Source organism: Raphanus sativus, chromosome 1 (assembly GCF_000801105.2).
Source record: "Raphanus sativus cultivar WK10039 chromosome 1, ASM80110v3, whole genome shotgun sequence".
NCBI classification, from domain to species: Eukaryota; Viridiplantae; Streptophyta; class Magnoliopsida; order Brassicales; family Brassicaceae; genus Raphanus; species Raphanus sativus.
This window is the reverse complement of record NC_079511.1, coordinates 4,614,191-4,630,694: the sequence shown is the minus strand read 5'-3', so window position 1 is coordinate 4,630,694 and position 16,504 is coordinate 4,614,191. Positions and strand designations below refer to the sequence as shown.

The window sequence follows — 16,504 nt, the reverse complement described above, 5'->3', positions numbered from 1 at the left end:
CGATTGTAATGTGTCTGTGATGGGAACCTTATATCACAGGCAGTAGCAGAGGAGTTGTCAGTCAAACTGAGTGTTTTTCAAGTGACGGACATTCCAAGTCTAGTGGTATCTGCTCGCCTCGTGCATCTTCTCTCAGGTGAGTTAATGTTGCAGATGCTCTACTTTCTACATTTCTATGATTCAGTTGATGGATATCGTTCATGCGATTGATGTTTTCTGGATCTTATATGTTTGTCTAATATGGGATCTAAGTGTACCTTTGATAATCTTTGTGTTACATTTGTTTTTCTCTGTTTTTTCTTTTTAATATAGAAATTTGGCTGATGTAGCTCCAAATGGTGATTTGTTAGATTGGCCAAAGAATGATACGCGCCGTTTCTTCCATGTTGTGTACCGTGTTGGTGATCTTGATCGCACAATCAAGTACTTTTCTGTTTGATTACATTACTATCGTTTCTTCATCTACCTTATTAAAACAGAAACATTCTGTTGGACCTAACATTTATTTTGTAAGTTTTTAAATTAAATACACCTTTATACTTTATAGTTAAACATACATTAAGTCACTAATGTTCCTTTCTTTATACTACTATCCATGTTTCCAAACAATATACTTATTTCTTTATACTACTATCAATGTTTCCAAACAATATATTTTTTATACTACTATCAATGTTTCCAAATAATACAATAATTAATCTTAGTTATTTTATATCTATCATTTTCTCTTTAAAATTTTGTAGAAACGTCATAATTTCATAAATTGCAAAATAGTGAACTTTAAAATTTCGATTATAAGATTACAAATTATGAAACTATTACAATTTAAATCCAATTAGATTACATATCGGTCATCCGTCAGTTCAATCGGTTAGTCTCGGGTTTTAGTGATTTTTTAATATGAATATTTTAAAAACATAAATTGAATTGTCAGATCTCCGGATTAACCGGTATAATCACAATCGGGTTGAATTTAAAAATACTGATTTAAATGCAAAAATATTTTAAATACACACTCTTTAAAAATAACCAAAATATTTGTTAAATTATTAGTGAAATTTTTCATCGTAAAATATCCCGCGCTTCAAAAGCGCGGGTCAAAATCTCATTTTATATTATAACAAGTAGTTATTTGATATTTGAGATATTCTTATCTAGGTTTTACTCTGAGTGCTTTGGCATGAAGGTGTCGAGGAAAAGAGATGTCCCTAAGGAGAAATATTCAAATGCTTTTATGGGTTTTGGACCTGAAAAATCCCACTTCGCTGTGGAGCTCACATACAGTATATATATACTCTTTTATCTTCTATTAGCATTGACTCTCTTCCAGATATTTCCAATATCAACTTGTGCACTTTTCCACAAAACTGAAACAACTTGGTTCTTATGTTGAGTTTAACATTTTTATATGTTTACAGATTATAATGTTAGCTCATATGACATTGGAGATGGATTAGGGCATTTCACCATTTCAACTCAAGATGTAAGTCGTCCTCCTACTTTGATTTTTAGATGTCAGTCCCTGATCGAGAAGTTTTTTGTTCCAGGTTTACAAAATGGTTGAGACCGTCCGTGCCAAGGGTGGAAATGTCACCAGAGAACCTGGTCCGGTCAAAGGTTGTAGCAGCATCATTGCCTTTGTGAAAGACCCTGATGGTTACACTTTTGAGCTCATTCAAAGAGGTCCAACTCCTGAACCATTCTGTCAAGTCACGCTTCGTGTTGGTGACCTTGAACGTGCCATCAAATTCTATGAAAAGGTAAAAACAATGCTGCTGAAAACGCTTTATTTATGTTTTGATATTCATTGGTGGAGTTTCATGACTTTATAACTCACTTTTGATTCCCTGCAGGCCCTTGGGATGCGACTCTTGAGAAGGATTGAGAGACCTGACCACAAGGTGAAGCAATCAATCAGTGTTACAATGTAGACAAGTAATTTACCTTATTGAGCTATATACGTACGCTGTGACTTAATTACTTGTTTTTTGCCGGATGGAACAGTACACCATAGGCATGATGGGATATAATGAGTCGGTAGTTTTGGGCCTTGCCTATAACTATGGCGTGACTGAGTACAAAAAGGGCAATGCATATGCACAGGTGTGTGCTTAAGACTGTTGCCTACTGTTTATGTTTGTGTTAAACCGGTTTGTGCTCTTTCCTTTGATGGTTAAAATGGTTTACATGTAATGAACAGATTGCAATAGGCACGGATGATGTGTACAAAAGCGGTGAAGTTGTGAGGATGGTCAATAAAGAGCTAGGAGGAAATATCACAAGAGAACCAGGACCTCTTCCTGGAATAGGCACTAAGATTGTCTCATTCCTCGATCCAGATGGCTGGAAAACGGTAAGTGATTTGAGAAATAGATGATGAATCTGGTCTGGTCCAGTTGTAGTGGACCATCTAGATTCAGTGTTGGATTTTGCTAAAAAGGTGTGCGTTTGGTGGTTAACAATAACAGGTTCTGGTAGACAACAAAGACTTCATGAAGGAACTAGGGGTGAGATCACAGGGCTAAAACTAAACCATAAAAATATGTGATTTTTTAATGAAATAAAGGAAGACAAGTGGTTCAGTGTGTGTAATGTGCTTGTTCCCCTTATGTCTTTGAATCCATAAAGAAAAACTTTGAAAGAAAGAATATGCATTATTCGTACTATCAAATGACTCATATTCATAGAAGCAATGCTAAACATAACGAAAAGTCTACAACAAAAGTTTCAACAAGAAAGTTGTATCAAAATAGTACAAAGATCAAACACTACTTTTTCTTCTTGTGATTTGCAATACTTATAAAGAAATACTAGCATTTATCTTGATTTACAAAATTTAAAAGAAGAATATAGAGAACAATACTTACCACTTCCACGTCGCCAATGGAGGAAAAATGGTTCCTTTTGCTGGTTGGAGTATGCCAATTCAGTACAAAGGCTCCATCATTGACTCTAACGGTTAACTGGCAGGGTCAATGGGAGTTTGTTTGATGTTGCACATATGTGTGGTTTGAGTCTTAGAGGCAAAGACTGTGTTCCTTTCCTGGAGAAGCTCGTGGTTGCTGATGTGGCACGTTTGGCTCCTGGAACCGGGAGCTTGACAGCGTTCACAAACGAGAAAGGTGGTGCCATTGATGACTCGGTGATTACTAAAGGCACTGATGAGCATATCTATCTGGTGGTCAATGCTGACGTGGCTGGTTTGAGATCTCTGTTCCATCAGAGCATGCAGTTGATTTAGCTAAAGCAATCTTGGAGAAATCCGAGGGAAAGGTCAGGCTAACGGGTCTAGGAGCAAGAGACAGTCTCAGGCTAGAAGCAGGGCTTTGTCTATGGAAACCTTATGAAGGTAGCATCACCAAGATGCCGTTCGTGGCTACCAAATACTACAAGCCATCATGATATGTGTGTCTTCTTGGTCTATGAAATATGTCTCTTGCTTGTTGTTCAGTGGCTTGTGTGTTTCCTTTGTTCTGATTTGGCCTGGAAGTGCACTTTCTTTTGCCAAAGAGGGCATTGCTTATTTCTCTGTTTTCCAATAAATTTGTAACACATCTGAAACACCAAACTATGATTAACGTGTTCACATCATTAAAGATGCATACAAAGATACAAGTTCAGGACAAAAAAAAAAAAGGTTCAGGACTTGAAGACGAAAGTCAACACCTTCTCGACGGGATAGAAGGTTAGAGGCTGCTTGTGTATACTGTATATTCTTACCCATTCTATTCTATCTTACAAAGAAAAAGGTTAAATTGTTGATTTCACTTATCCCAAACCATCCTAGATAATTCAGTTCAATGGAAAATCCCGAATACGTATCAGTCGCATATCATTTTTAACGCAATTTTTAAGTTGGCGTTTGAGTTTGTATGAGAATGATACTGTGTATTTGCTGTTCAAAGAAAATTATTACAAACCGCTAGCTATTGCGGCAATGCTTTAGTGTACCGAACTGGGTGTATTGGTGTATCATATCCTAAGCTCACACTATTCACATCAATATTTACTCAAACTACATTCGTTTAAAACATACCTAAAATAAACAAACCTATGAAAATCTAAAAGAAGATTTAAGTAATCAAGTGTATGGTTTTAGTATGTACTAGAGTTGGGGCGGTGTCATTGTATAGGAACAGCAGATTCAGCAGCCTATTCTGCTGAACTACTACTAATAAATATAGCAATTGGTAATTGAACCCTATAAACTTTTATTTGCATAAATAAAAAAAAGCTTTACTTTCCTGTTTCGTCCGTTTGAATTTGAATAACATATTCTATATCTACTCTTCGTTCCTACTTATCTCTCTTAGTTATTAAAGTCTCATTTTTTCCTTTTTTTTTGTAACAAAGTCTCATTTTTTCCATTTTCATTATTTCATGGATTTCAGGGATTATAATTAGACAGAGTTATATAGACGCACACCTATCATGTAATGCTATGTCACTATTTAAAGTGTTTTTAAGTTCTTATGTGTGTACCACCACATCAATAGTAGTATATTTTATAATTATATACAACCTTATACTAGATGTGCACCATTTGCAAATAAGTGCAAAATCTATTTTATGCATATAAGCACACGCACGCACATACATATATATAATATAGGAGTAGGGTAGAGTTGAAATTGAGGAGCAAAGCTAAGAAACGGTAGATGACAAGAAAGCTAAGAAATGGTAAAAGCTGATCTAAGAGAATAGGTTTGTAATCGTCAGACTGAAACAAAAGAAACTTAACTGCATCAATGAGTCCTTTCTCCTTACCACAGTTGTCTATATGTCTCAGTCCATTTCTTACTTTTAGTGAGTCCTACCGTATTTGACCAAAAAAAAGTGAGTCTTAAACATATTCTCTCTCTCTCTCTCTCTCTCTCTATCTCTCTGATTTATTCATTTATATATACATACATATAACTCTTGGGAAGACTGATAATACATATCTAGAGTTAGTCTTCTTTAACGAAACTATTATTTATTTCTTCTTTTCATGCATTGCTCTCTTTTCTCCTTTTATCACACAAACATGCTTCAGCTTGATATCATATGTTTGATCGTTTCATTACTTTTGACTACTTTACAAGAAACAAAATGTAGCTCTTTTGTTTAGGTTTCAAAATTTCCTTAGATTTGTAGTGTAATAATATTTGAATTGTCTTTTTCCTTGTGTTTTTTGTTTTCTGAAACTCTTGTCTTTTTCCGTTGTTTAACATTTCTCTCCAGAACGTAATCGTACAGATCTCATATTTGCAGACTTGCAGTTTGGGTCAAATACACAAGCATATAGGACATTTCCAATGTAGATATATATAGACACACATATATATATATGAAAAGTAAGGAACCCTATATAAAAGCTGAAGCTTTTACTGAGTGTATTTGGTCATCGCGTTGCTAATGCTTGGATTTGTCTACGTTTCAGCTAAATTCTATTTCCTAATAGAAAAAGGTGCAGAAGAAACTAATTTGTCAAATTCAAATTGTTTTTATCATGTCTACGTATAACGTGACAACGAAGAATTGACTAGCAAACAAATCGAACATAAACAAAGAAACTATTGTTTTAAAAATGTTTATAATATTCCGAAAAAATAACATAAAACGATAATGGTTGGAGAGAAGGGAGCAGTTCACTTTTTTGTCATATCATCAATTGCTTTGTCAAGTCTCTTTCAGTAATCCGACAAAACTATATAGATAAAAAGAAATCTAACATTTAATGGAGAAAATCTAACAATTTTTCCATTTTCTTAGCTATATCCCATGATCATGTGGAGGTAGAGGGTGCGAAATAGGAGGAGCAACTTTAGAGCCATTAGCCACGGGTGCACCAATGAAAGAGTAGCTCGAGTCAGGCGGTGGACGGCCACCGCAACCGCTATTGATTAGGGTTTGGTGATGTGTACCATTGTTGTGCAAATAGTAGTCGTTGGTGTAACGGAGAGGAAACGATGACGGCCGCAGAGGAGAATGTGGTGGATATATATAAGGTTGCACAAATGGTGGTGGTGGCGGGGGAAGAAGAGAGGAGGGGAAGAATAATCTTGGTGGATACATCATTGGTTTGAATGGTGTTATTAGGTCTCCAACGTGCACATCTCCTTGATGATAACTATGTAGAATATATATTAACAAAATATAGATTTGAATGATATTTATAGTAAGGACTAATTAAGGAAAATGACTAATGAAAAGAGAAAAACTAAAAGCACCTAAATGACGAAGGTCCTTGCTGAGGAGGAAAGGTATCATTGCGAAGAACAAGTTCACGAGCTTTGTTAAGTGACTCCGTCTCCCTCTCTAATGTCACCGTACCATAATGAACAAAATACAAAATTTAAGTTTATGTATGCAAACACAGACACACACACATATACACATAACATTCTATAGAATAATAGGATCTTGCCTTGGCGGTGGCGGTTCATGTGGCCACCGAGAGCTTGAGATTTGAAAAACTTGAGTGAACAAAATCTACATTCGTACTCTTTTTCATCTTTGCTTTGCTTCTCTATAAACCCTTACAATCATTGACATCTAATGATTAGAGATGAATTTCTTTATTTTCATAATATAGGAGTTCAAGTAAATAAAAGGAAATGAAGAGTAGAATAGTGTGTACCAGAAGAAGAGGAAGAGGAGCCTTCTTCGAAGAATGGGAAAAAGTCTCTAGATGGATCATCTGGTAAGTTATTGAGATCTAAAGCGTTACTATCTCTCCTGCAAAATTTGACAAGATTCAAGAGATTCAATATAAATTTAGCAATAGCGGTAGCTAAAGAGGAGGAAGACACCTACATGAGTACTGCAAAGACAGAAGAGAAGAAACTAAGGATAAAGATTAAGAGTGTGAAGAATGGAGATACTAGAGAAGATTAAGAGTGTGAAGAATGGAGATACTAGAGAAGCTTTGTGAGTGTTATTTTTATCAGTTTATCTCACTAGAAATGAGAAAATGAGCATGGAACTCAAAGTGAATTGCTTTGTGACTTCAAGAGGACTATAGTTTGAAGGGACGTTATGGGTGAAGGTATACCCCTTTATATACTGCTCATACGTATATTATATTTACATATAACGACAAGTCCAGTCTAGTCCATATTGTTCTGTGTTCTCGTTCTGCCTCCTCTATATGTTGAAAAGACGTAACAAAGAAACGTAAGAAAAGCCCTAAAATATAGAGGTTAGGCCGGGCCACTAGTTATTACTTAATATATTTGGAAGACCCAAGTAAGAAATTTACTTATTGGGCCCTTTATGTCAAAACATAAAACTGTGGATTGCGTTCCGTAACCAATACGATGGTCTCGGTTGTATGTTTATCCAAAGTCGAAGCACCGTTTTTGACTTATATAGGGTTTTGTTGATAGCTATAATGCTGCAAGTCTTTGTTAGCACACAAGATCTTGTTCCCTATCGTTTCTAGTTTCAAAATGACTAAAAGTCAAAAGAATAATACAACTTTAATACATGATATAGTTCTGCCAAAAAATCTACAAATTGTAATCCGATTAACATAACTAAAATGAACTCTAGAAAGACCTCTATTCAATATTTAGCCTAGTTCTAGATCTACCTGACCAGTTACTAGTACCACTACTATTCATCTGGCTACTCCTCGGCTAAATTCTAATCACACCCATCATGAAGAAACACCGAGGGCCACACAAAATGATCAAGGGACAACTTCTTTATCGGTTACCTGATCAGCCTTTGATGGTCTTGCCTATGGATGCTAAGCCCTTGCAAGTCCCAGTAGATTCCGCTATAATCAGAAGTCTCGCAAGAACAACTTCTTAATTAGCTTCGAGTTCATGAGACATCATTGAGCAGCTTATACGACAACCCATTTCCACGACATAAAGGGCATGTAAGCTTTGGTTCTGTGTTCTCAATGTTCTCATTTAGAAACCGGATTCGCTATTACATAACGCTCCTCCTCCCAACAGTTTTTTTACAGTTGACTTAGACGCAGCGCCTCTCCACGGATTAACAGCAGTAGAGCCAAGACCAAAATGATACACAAATGGGAGCACTATGGATGTTTAACTGATTTTTTTTTCAAAAATCTACTTATTGTTGCTTCCACAGTTTGTATTATACCATATAACATGTATATTAACATACTCAGACAGGCCAATGTGGATACTTGCAAAATACCATAAACAAATTTATTCTTTTAAGTTAGAACAAAAAAGGCGTTTTGCTATTATGACGTAATAAAGGAAAATATTTTTAAGTTATAGTCTATAGAGATTAAATGAAAATAAATAAATAAACATGGATTCCTCCTCCACAGCATAGCTGTCTGCTACAGATTCTCTCTTCCCTTCTGCCTTTTGCTGTTAACCTAAGAGCCACAATTACCAAACTTCTCTTCAGATCTCTCTTTCTTCTTCCTCGCTTCAGGTACCCTCCCTTCTCTTTCCAATACATCTGATACAAATTGATCTGGATCTAAATGATCTACTGCTTGAATTGAAAGATCCTTACCTGATTTGTTTGTCCATGTATTCGCCGTATCTTTATGTTTGTTTTATCGAAAAGTCGTAAACTTTCATTACCATCTCTAGCTAGAGATCATGGAACCAGAGTTTATGATCTACTTCCCATAATAGATATGTCTTTTTCTGATGACTTTTTTTTCAGTTTACTTTATTATTAATAAATTAATAAAAAATTAAAAATGATGTCTCCACTATGATCTTGACATCGTCATCATTCACTGTAAAATATTAATTATTTTTATCAGAAAACAGTGAATATGTCAAATTGTTTTTTAACTTTTTATTACATATTCTTTGTCTTAATTAAATTTCAATAAATATCTCAATTAATTAAAATAATACGATTGTGACCAGATCTCCATAAGAAACACGTTACCCTTTGACCACCTCCTCTTCCTTATCCTCTTATATATAACATTTTTTCTTGCTCCTGCCTCCTTTCATCAATCTATCAAAACAAGAAATCAGCTAGTGGTCGATTAGAATTTGATTGATTCTTTTTGTTCAGTACCAAAGAAGAAGAAGATGAACAGCTATGGAAACGCCTTCGAGGAGACTATGAGAAACTCTGACGTCGTTTGCCCTCAACCGCGTCGTGTCGATGTCCCCAACCACCACCAGCACCTTGCTCGATCTCTCAGGTGGCAAGTCAGGTAAAAAAAAACAGATCTAACGTTTGTCATGATTATGCCTATGTAAAGCTATCAATTTTATTGATTGGTTTTGACTTTTTGTTTTTTCTTTTTTTTGCTTTTCAGTCATCAGATGGAGTTGTCTGAATCGAATTCAAGACGGGAGATGTTGGATTTCATCCTCGCAAAGGTAAAGACTGAATCTTTTGTTATTTGATATGTAAAAGTTTGCTTTTTGTTATATATGTGAGATTGATCTTTGTGTTTATGTTTTGTTTATAGAGTGGTGGTAGTTGTGAGCAAGATCCTTTCTTCACAGGGTCACCGCCGAGTAGAGTTTCTAACCCTTTAACAAAAGATTCGCTCTTTCGTGACGAGCTTTACGTGGTGGCTCATCCTCTTCCTCCTCCGTTCGCTCCACGCGTGACCAAGCCGCCACCACCGTCGTCTCCAAGGAGCGGTGGTGGCGGTTGCGTTAGGGCGGTGGCTAACTTTAGGAACAAAGCTCCTGTTCGTGTCGTGGGGTTCAATTGCGTTGACAGGGAGAGACGCAGCAGCGTTCCGACTCTTGCTTAAGGGAAAGATTTAAGTGCAAATATATAACAGAGATGGATAAAAACAATAAAAAAAAAGAGAGGTTTAGGATTGATAATGATGTGTTTTTTTGGATGAAAATGTGCAAATATGTTCGAAATTTGGGTAATTTTTAAAAAGGACTGTAATATAAAATTTAGGATTTTGGATCCAATTTGGGAATTTTTGTAAGTAAAAAAAGGCAAGAAAGAAAGGGTTTATGAGTTGTTTGGTGTCATTAGTGAAAATAAAAGCATTAGTGTTTATTCCTTATTGTAACAAAAGGAAATACTTTTGAAATGTGAAGATATCATTTCTATATGTTGTCTCTTTTGTACATATATGTAAATTTCAAAGGAGTTGAATATTGTTCAGTCCCATTTACTCCCTGCTTTGTGACAAACATTAATGGATTGTGCTGCAGTTTCATTTAAACGAAAGTGATGAATATTGTGTACACGTCAAAATACATATAATATGTTAACTCGAAAATATAGTGTAAAAGAAAATTTGATTTAGGAATTATTCTATTACGATGTAAAAATATTATATTATATTAGAGTAATACAGAAAATAATATATTAGAGAAATACAGAATAATATAATATATATGTACGTGTATACATTCGACCAGGCAATGGTTAGTTGGTTACAGACCAGGCAAGTGACATGAGGACAACTCATTATTTCTTTGTCTGTGGATCTATTTCGATTCTTTGCTTACAACTTGAGAAAAATCAAACTCTGTAATAATTTATTTTTGTTTTGCTTTTATTGTGTCAATCAAACCCCAAAAGATTCGTCAAACTTTATGGCCGGAATTCTCGCTTCCTTTATTTCGAATTAATACAAATTTATTAAAGCATCAAATTGTGTGGTGCCACTCATTTATATCGAACTAGTGAACGAGCAAAAAAACAAACAAATTAAAAAAAAGATCAATTACCCCCGACATGTAACTTTCCCCTGCAGTCTGGGACAAAAAAACTGTAATTTTGTACGATCAAACATTGAATACGTTCACTTATAACTTATTAGTATAAATAAATAGAGAAAACTGTAATTTTGTAGTTATTATTTTCTCACATTCGTAAACTGTATATATTTTCTTACAAAATCATCCACAAATTATCGGGCTTACGAAGGAAACGTTTTGGGTTTTAAAGCCCATAAAGCCCAGCACTTCAAAAATGACCTTTATCTTGGAAAGCGGTAAGCCCCACTTAACTTTTCAAAAAGGACCGAACACAAAATTCAATTAATCCTTATCAACGCGCTTCTTAGCTCGCGTGAACTATCTACTCACATATTCATAACTCAAACTGACATACACGCGCTGTTTCGCACGTGTTCATCGTTCGACTAGATTCACTGGTCGTGTTTTCACTTTACTCACTCATTTCCAGCTCTTTCTCACTCACTTCGTCGTCGGCTCTGCCAAAAAAAAAAAAAAAAACACTCTCTTATTCGCCGGAGATATGGGAGAAGGGAAAGGCTCTACTCTAGTTTTCGTCCTCGTAATCGCCCTCTGCTTAGTCGCCTTCGGCTTCTCCATCGCCGCCGAACGCCGCCGGAGCATTGTAAACCACTCTGTTTCTCTAAACTAGGGTTTTTGCTCTCTAGACTACCTTCACTTAGATTTCGAAGTTCGCTATAAGTTATAACATTCGATAGTATGATGCTGATGAAAGTTTCCGTGGAAGATTTCTATTTCTGGATTGTTTCGTAATTAGAGTTACTTGTTGCGATTCAGCTAATATCTCTTAAAGACTCCTCTGGTCTGAGTTAATGATTCTGTAGAAATCGGAGAATCTAAACACTATGAGATAACTATTTGAGACTATATTCATGATTTATTGTATTGTAGCTGAGGTTAGAGAAACATCTATGTAACTAAGCATCGGTTGATTTTTTGTCTTTGTGACATTTAAAAGGTTTTCTCTTTTTTGTTTTTATTCTTTGTGACAGGGAAAAAGTATACAAGATCCAATAACAAATGCAACGTACTGCGTTTATAGCTCTGATGTAGCCACTGGTTATGGAGTTGGAGCATTCCTTTTCCTCCTCTCTAGTGAATCATTGCTTATGGGTGTCACCAAATGTATGTGCTTTGGTAGACCTTTGTCCCCAGGAAGTGACCGCGCTTGGTCTATTATCTATTTCATCTCTTCTTGGTAAGAGAGTTCCTGATGTTTTTTTCCTGTTAATGTTTGGTTTACCTAAGCTTTAAAGATTTAATGAATCAGTCAGTAGCTTCATCTCCAAATTTGACATTTGCAGGATCACATTTCTGGTAGCTGAAGCTTGTTTAATTGCTGGAGCGACGAAGAATGCATACCACACAAAGTACTTGAGCGCACAAGCCTTCTCGTGCGAGTCACTGCGCAAAGGAATTTTCATTGCAGGAGCAGTGTTTACGGTTGCAACTATGATCCTTAACGTCTACTACTACTTCCACTTTACCAAATCTGTCTCTTCACCGCCTACGCACAAAGCAAACCGCTCTGGTTCAAATATCGGTATGGCTGGCTATGCATAAACGTCTCGGATGAAAAATAGAAATTGGTTAGTCATTTGTGGATGTAAGAAAAGAGGTTGTTGCACTGTTACTATTGGTTACTCTTATATGTTTTGTTTGTTATATACTGTATAATACCTACTATTTTGATGAAAAAAGTTTCTCTCATCTTATTTTTCCGATATACAAGAAAATTCAGTTCATTAATAGGGAAATCGCATTTTAAACCCTGAGAGTGTCACATTCTAGCACTTTAAACACTGAAGTTTTTTCACTAGCACTTTAAACCTTGAAAGTGTCACTTTTAGCATAACAAACCTCCAACGAAGTTACTTGTTCTTCAAAATAACTAGGTGACCGGTACTATTCATTTGAAGGTGATGAGGTGTCAGTTTTTTTTAATTAATAATAATGAAATAAATAAAAAAATTCAAAAAAAAATCTAAAAAATAAAAAAAAATCACAAAAAAATTTTGAAAATTAAAAAAAATCCAAAATTTCAAAAAATTAAATTTCAAAATTAAAAATTAAAAATTAAAAATAAAACAATTTTTTTGAAAAATATGTTAATTTTACATAAAATATATTTTTCTATATATTAGGTTTTGGTGTGAGTGGAGCTTCTTAGATAAAAGACATACATTTTAAAAATATATAAAATAAAAAATAATTATTATTATTTTATGTAAATTTTACAAAGTTGTTAAGATATCTATTAGTATTATTTATAAAAAATAGTAAATTTAAGTTTGTTTTAAAAGAAATTAATTTATTAGTAAAGTTCTTAAAAACAGTAAATAAATTTAAAATTAAAAAAATTACTGTCAAATTTTAGAGAAACTAAAACGAATGTCACTTATCTAAAAAGCTTCACTCACACCAAAACCTAACATATAGAAAATTAAAAAAAATATATTTTATGTAAAATTAACATATTTAAAAGAAATTATTTTATATATATTTTTAATATGAAATTTTAGTTTTATATTTTTGAAATTTTAATTTTATATTTTTGAAATTTTAGATTTTTTTGAACTTCCAACTATTTGAATTTTTTCCAATTTTCATTTTCATGTATTTTATTATTTTTTATTATTAAAAAAACAAAAAAAACTGACACCTCATCACAAAATGAACAGTACCGGTCACTTATTTGGTTTGGAGGTTTGTTATGCTAAAAATATTACTTTCAATGTTTAAAGTGCTAGTGAAAAAACTTCAGTGTTTAAAGTGCTATAAAGTGACACTCCCAAGGTTTAAAATGCGATTTTAAAAAAAGTTTCTCTCATCTTATTTTTCCGATATACAAGAAAATTCAGTTCATTAATATATGGCCTATTTAAACAAGCCCAAACCTCAATAGTAAATATCCCAATTCTGCTTGTACTTCGTAACTAATGGGCTTTTTATATGAGGCTTTTAAAGTCAGCCCGTGGAGAATAATTTGGTGTAGAAAAGTTAAAACAGGGGTGGAATGAGTTTTCTGTTTTTTAAATAGGGTTAGACTGTAGCTACTAGCTAGTCAGTTTAAAAAACACCGTAGCTAGTCAAAATAATATAGTACGATTTCATCTGTAATTTTTTTGACGTAGTTATATCTGATTTAGCTATAGAAATTAAATGAAATAAATAAATATATTCAAATAACTGATATTTTTCTACAGCTTAGTAAATAATGATATAGGTAACAGGAATTTTAAAAACTAAATAAAACATAATTATTAATTTTGAAGATTGTAGATAAAAACTAATGCTAAGTGTACTACATCCCAACTAAAAATTAAGGAAAACCGAATTTTCAAAATTTGCATTATACTCGTTGGAGTTGCCCTAAGTACGTCACTGTGTAGTTTTTGAATAGGTGTGGGTTTCTAATTTTCTTTTAATTCACAACTCAATAACCAAAATCACAAGCTATAGACTGAAAACGACGTACCATAAGGCAAACGGGACAAAAAAAAGTACAACAAATAACATGGGCAATAAATTGCTCAAATATTCAAATGGCGTGGCTTTTGTGTTTTCCATACAAATATTTGATTGCTCAACTAATATGTAAATATATTCTTCAGAGTATCAATTTAAATTGCATCTTCTATTATCTTCTAAGTCTTTACCTTGTGTAAAGGTCTCTTTCTTTCTTGTGAGCAAACAAAAAATACAGAATATAGATATCTATTCTGAAATATATCTTTATTCTGAAATAAGGGTGTTCTTTTAATTTCTCTTAAGTTTTGTTATGTACGCCCTCTATTTATTTGGTTGGTGTTTAAGCAATATATATATATTAAAATAAGCAGGTTCTCAACATACTATGCAATTTTGTGTGACTATTTATATTTTTAAAATTGGTCATTGTTGGTTGATTTGTGATTAGTTTGGAATATTTAATTATATCACTATAGCTAAAACTGTTCGTAATAAACTTTTTTGTTTAATAAAATAATGGTTAAACGATGTTTAGATATGTTATAAGCTTATAAGACGTTAAAAAGTTTTCAATGAACATGATGATGCTATTATAAATAATGGAGAAAGAAATTACTTAAATAATACGCGTTTTTGGTTAAACCTGCCCTAATGAAAAATATATAGTTACGGGATAAATTAGGTTGACAAGTTTAATTGTGAAAGCAACATAAGGCAATTTAATAGACTTACCAAAACGTCGTGATATCGAACAAAATAGCGTTGGCCTTTGTTGGGTTAGGTGTTAGGTCATAACACTTTTTTGTGGGTTAAATGTTAAAGGTCATGACTTCTCATGCGGTACATCCATCCCAGAAAATACCCACTCAAAACATATATTCCCTCCGTTTCAATATAGTTGATGTTTTAGAATGATAATTTTGTTTCAAATTAGATGATGTTTTAAGATTTTAAGGTTAACTTTAACTTTATTGGAAACTGTTCAACCAATTGAATTTCATTGTCTTTTTTATTATTGGTTAATTGATTCTAAATTAATTTTTTAAAAATATTTTTTTTAGAAAAATCTAGTTTTCTTAATCTTTGTGCACTAAATCAAAACATCAAGTATTATGAAACAGAGGGAGTATTAAACTTTCACAAAGTATATTTTTGCTTGGAAGCTTTTTATTTTTATGTCACTTAAAGATCAGAAATAGAAGATTAAAAGGAGTGAGAAATAAATAAGTAAGATAACTATGGAAATTCTTTCGAAAAAGAATTTAGCACCAATGGGGCCTTCTCTGTAAATTGTTCTCTACTTTTCCAAATTGGATACAATTTTTTATCCCCTAGACTATATTTGAGAAGTGATTTTGCCACATGTCTTCTCTACAATCGTTTTCACAAAAAAAAATTATGACGTGGCTATTAAGATTGATGACATGTCATATGATTAAATATGACATGGACAAGTACATTTAGTAATGATATATATTTTTGGAAATCTTTTTAAAATATGGCAATAACTCATATATTACATTTAATATTGATTTATATTTTTGGTAAACTTTGTGGAATATGGTAATAACTCATAATCATCACTAAAATAAATATATTCAAATCTGACATTTTGAATTTCGAAATATTATATAATTTTACTTCTATAATTATAAAAAATTTATTACCTAAAATTTTCTAAATTTTCTGAATTTAAAAAAAAAAATTAAATCGTAATATCATTAGTTTCTTTTAGATATCTACAAATTATATTAAATATTATTTAGTTTTAATTTTTGATAACTATACAATTTTATATGATTTTTAGTAATTTTGTACAAGTTGATTTAATACATTTAAACCAAATGAAATAAATAAATTTTATCTAAGATTTTAACTTTATATATATACATATATATTCTTAAATATAAATTTAAAATAAAAATATTTTCTCTTAATTTTATGCTTAATTAGTGATATTTATATTAATTATTGGCCAAAATAATAAAATATATAATATTAATAATTACATTTTAAAATATAAAATATAACTTTAAAAAATTCATCACTACACATGGTGTAGGAAAACACCTAGATTAATAATTGTGACATGACTACTAAAATTGTTGACATGTCTTATAGATTAATACGACATGGACAATTATATTTAATGTTAATTTATATTTTTGGTAAACTTTTTAAAATATGGTAATAACTCATATATTACATTTATTATCGATTTATATTTTTGGACTTTTTAAAAATATGATAATAACTCATAAATCATCATTAAAATAAATATATTCAATTATGGTATTTTAAATTTCGAAATATCATTTAAATTAAAAATATTTCAAAAATATATA

The 16,504-nt window shown here is 32.6% G+C and overlaps 4 protein-coding genes across 6 annotated transcripts; 3 read left to right on the top strand and 1 right to left on the bottom strand.

The window, feature by feature from the left end:
• Positions 1-20: 20 nt before the first annotated feature.
• On the top strand, positions 21-2,771 carry LOC130495737 (lactoylglutathione lyase GLX1-like; the record flags this gene model as incomplete). Its single annotated transcript, XM_056987233.1, has 9 exons — positions 21-136; positions 313-423; positions 1,159-1,283; positions 1,419-1,483; positions 1,548-1,760; positions 1,854-1,901; positions 2,005-2,103; positions 2,201-2,353; positions 2,469-2,771. Coding segments are annotated over 9 exons (987 nt in total), but the record flags the coding sequence as incomplete, so codon positions are not given.
• Positions 2,772-5,592: 2,821 nt separating this feature from the next.
• On the bottom strand, positions 5,593-8,735 carry LOC130509981 (zinc finger protein JAGGED-like). Of its 2 annotated transcripts, XM_057006318.1 has the most exons (5): positions 8,494-8,735; positions 6,623-6,720; positions 6,410-6,520; positions 6,213-6,300; positions 5,593-6,112 (listed from the first exon to the last, which is right to left on the bottom strand). In XM_057006318.1, the coding sequence occupies exons 1-5, from the start codon at positions 8,508-8,510 to the stop codon at positions 5,755-5,757; spliced, it is 672 nt and encodes a 223-aa protein (XP_056862298.1). In that variant the 5' UTR covers positions 8,511-8,735; the 3' UTR covers positions 5,593-5,754. The 2 variants fall into 2 exon arrangements, 1 of the variants encoding a protein (XP_056862298.1); XR_008943843.1 differs by lacking the exon at positions 5,593-6,112 and adding an exon at positions 6,799-8,350 and having other exon boundaries at positions 6,221-6,520.
• Positions 8,280-10,079, top strand: LOC108823093 (uncharacterized). 2 transcript variants are annotated; one of them, XM_018596441.2, is made up of 4 exons: positions 8,280-8,409; positions 9,016-9,160; positions 9,266-9,329; positions 9,422-10,079. In XM_018596441.2, the coding sequence occupies exons 2-4, from the start codon at positions 9,033-9,035 to the stop codon at positions 9,713-9,715; spliced, it is 486 nt and encodes a 161-aa protein (XP_018451943.1). In that variant the 5' UTR covers positions 8,280-8,409; positions 9,016-9,032; the 3' UTR covers positions 9,716-10,079. The 2 variants fall into 2 exon arrangements, with proteins under 2 accessions (XP_018451943.1, XP_018451876.1); XM_018596374.2 differs by lacking the exon at positions 8,280-8,409 and having other exon boundaries at positions 8,898-9,160.
• Positions 10,080-11,124: 1,045 nt separating this feature from the next.
• LOC130497028 (uncharacterized) lies at positions 11,125-12,403 on the top strand. The gene is made up of 3 exons (XM_056989954.1): positions 11,125-11,292; positions 11,681-11,886; positions 11,993-12,403. The coding sequence occupies exons 1-3, from the start codon at positions 11,191-11,193 to the stop codon at positions 12,249-12,251; spliced, it is 567 nt and encodes a 188-aa protein (XP_056845934.1). The 5' UTR covers positions 11,125-11,190; the 3' UTR covers positions 12,252-12,403.
• The last annotated feature ends 4,101 nt before the right edge of the window (positions 12,404-16,504 follow it).

Bases quoted from the DNA above. Each gene is read 5' to 3' on its own strand.
- LOC130509981 (XM_057006318.1), bottom strand. The intron at 6,521-6,622 runs GTACACACTATT...AATGATTGTAAG, and splicing joins CTCCTCTTCCTCTTCTTCTG to GGTTTATAGAGAAGCAAAGC. The intron at 6,301-6,409 runs GCAAGATCCTAT...CGGTGACATTAG, and splicing joins CATGAACCGCCACCGCCAAG to AGAGGGAGACGGAGTCACTT.
- LOC108823093 (XM_018596441.2), top strand. From the start codon at position 9,033: ATGAACAGCTATGGAAACGCCTTCGAGGAGACTATGAGAAACTCTGAC. The intron at 9,161-9,265 runs GTAAAAAAAAAC...TTTGCTTTTCAG, and splicing joins TCTCTCAGGTGGCAAGTCAG to TCATCAGATGGAGTTGTCTG. The intron at 9,330-9,421 runs GTAAAGACTGAA...TTTTGTTTATAG, and splicing joins TGGATTTCATCCTCGCAAAG to AGTGGTGGTAGTTGTGAGCA.
- LOC130497028 (XM_056989954.1), top strand. From the start codon at position 11,191: ATGGGAGAAGGGAAAGGCTCTACTCTAGTTTTCGTCCTCGTAATCGCC. The intron at 11,293-11,680 runs GTAAACCACTCT...TCTTTGTGACAG, and splicing joins CCGAACGCCGCCGGAGCATT to GGAAAAAGTATACAAGATCC. The intron at 11,887-11,992 runs GTAAGAGAGTTC...TGACATTTGCAG, and splicing joins ATCTATTTCATCTCTTCTTG to GATCACATTTCTGGTAGCTG.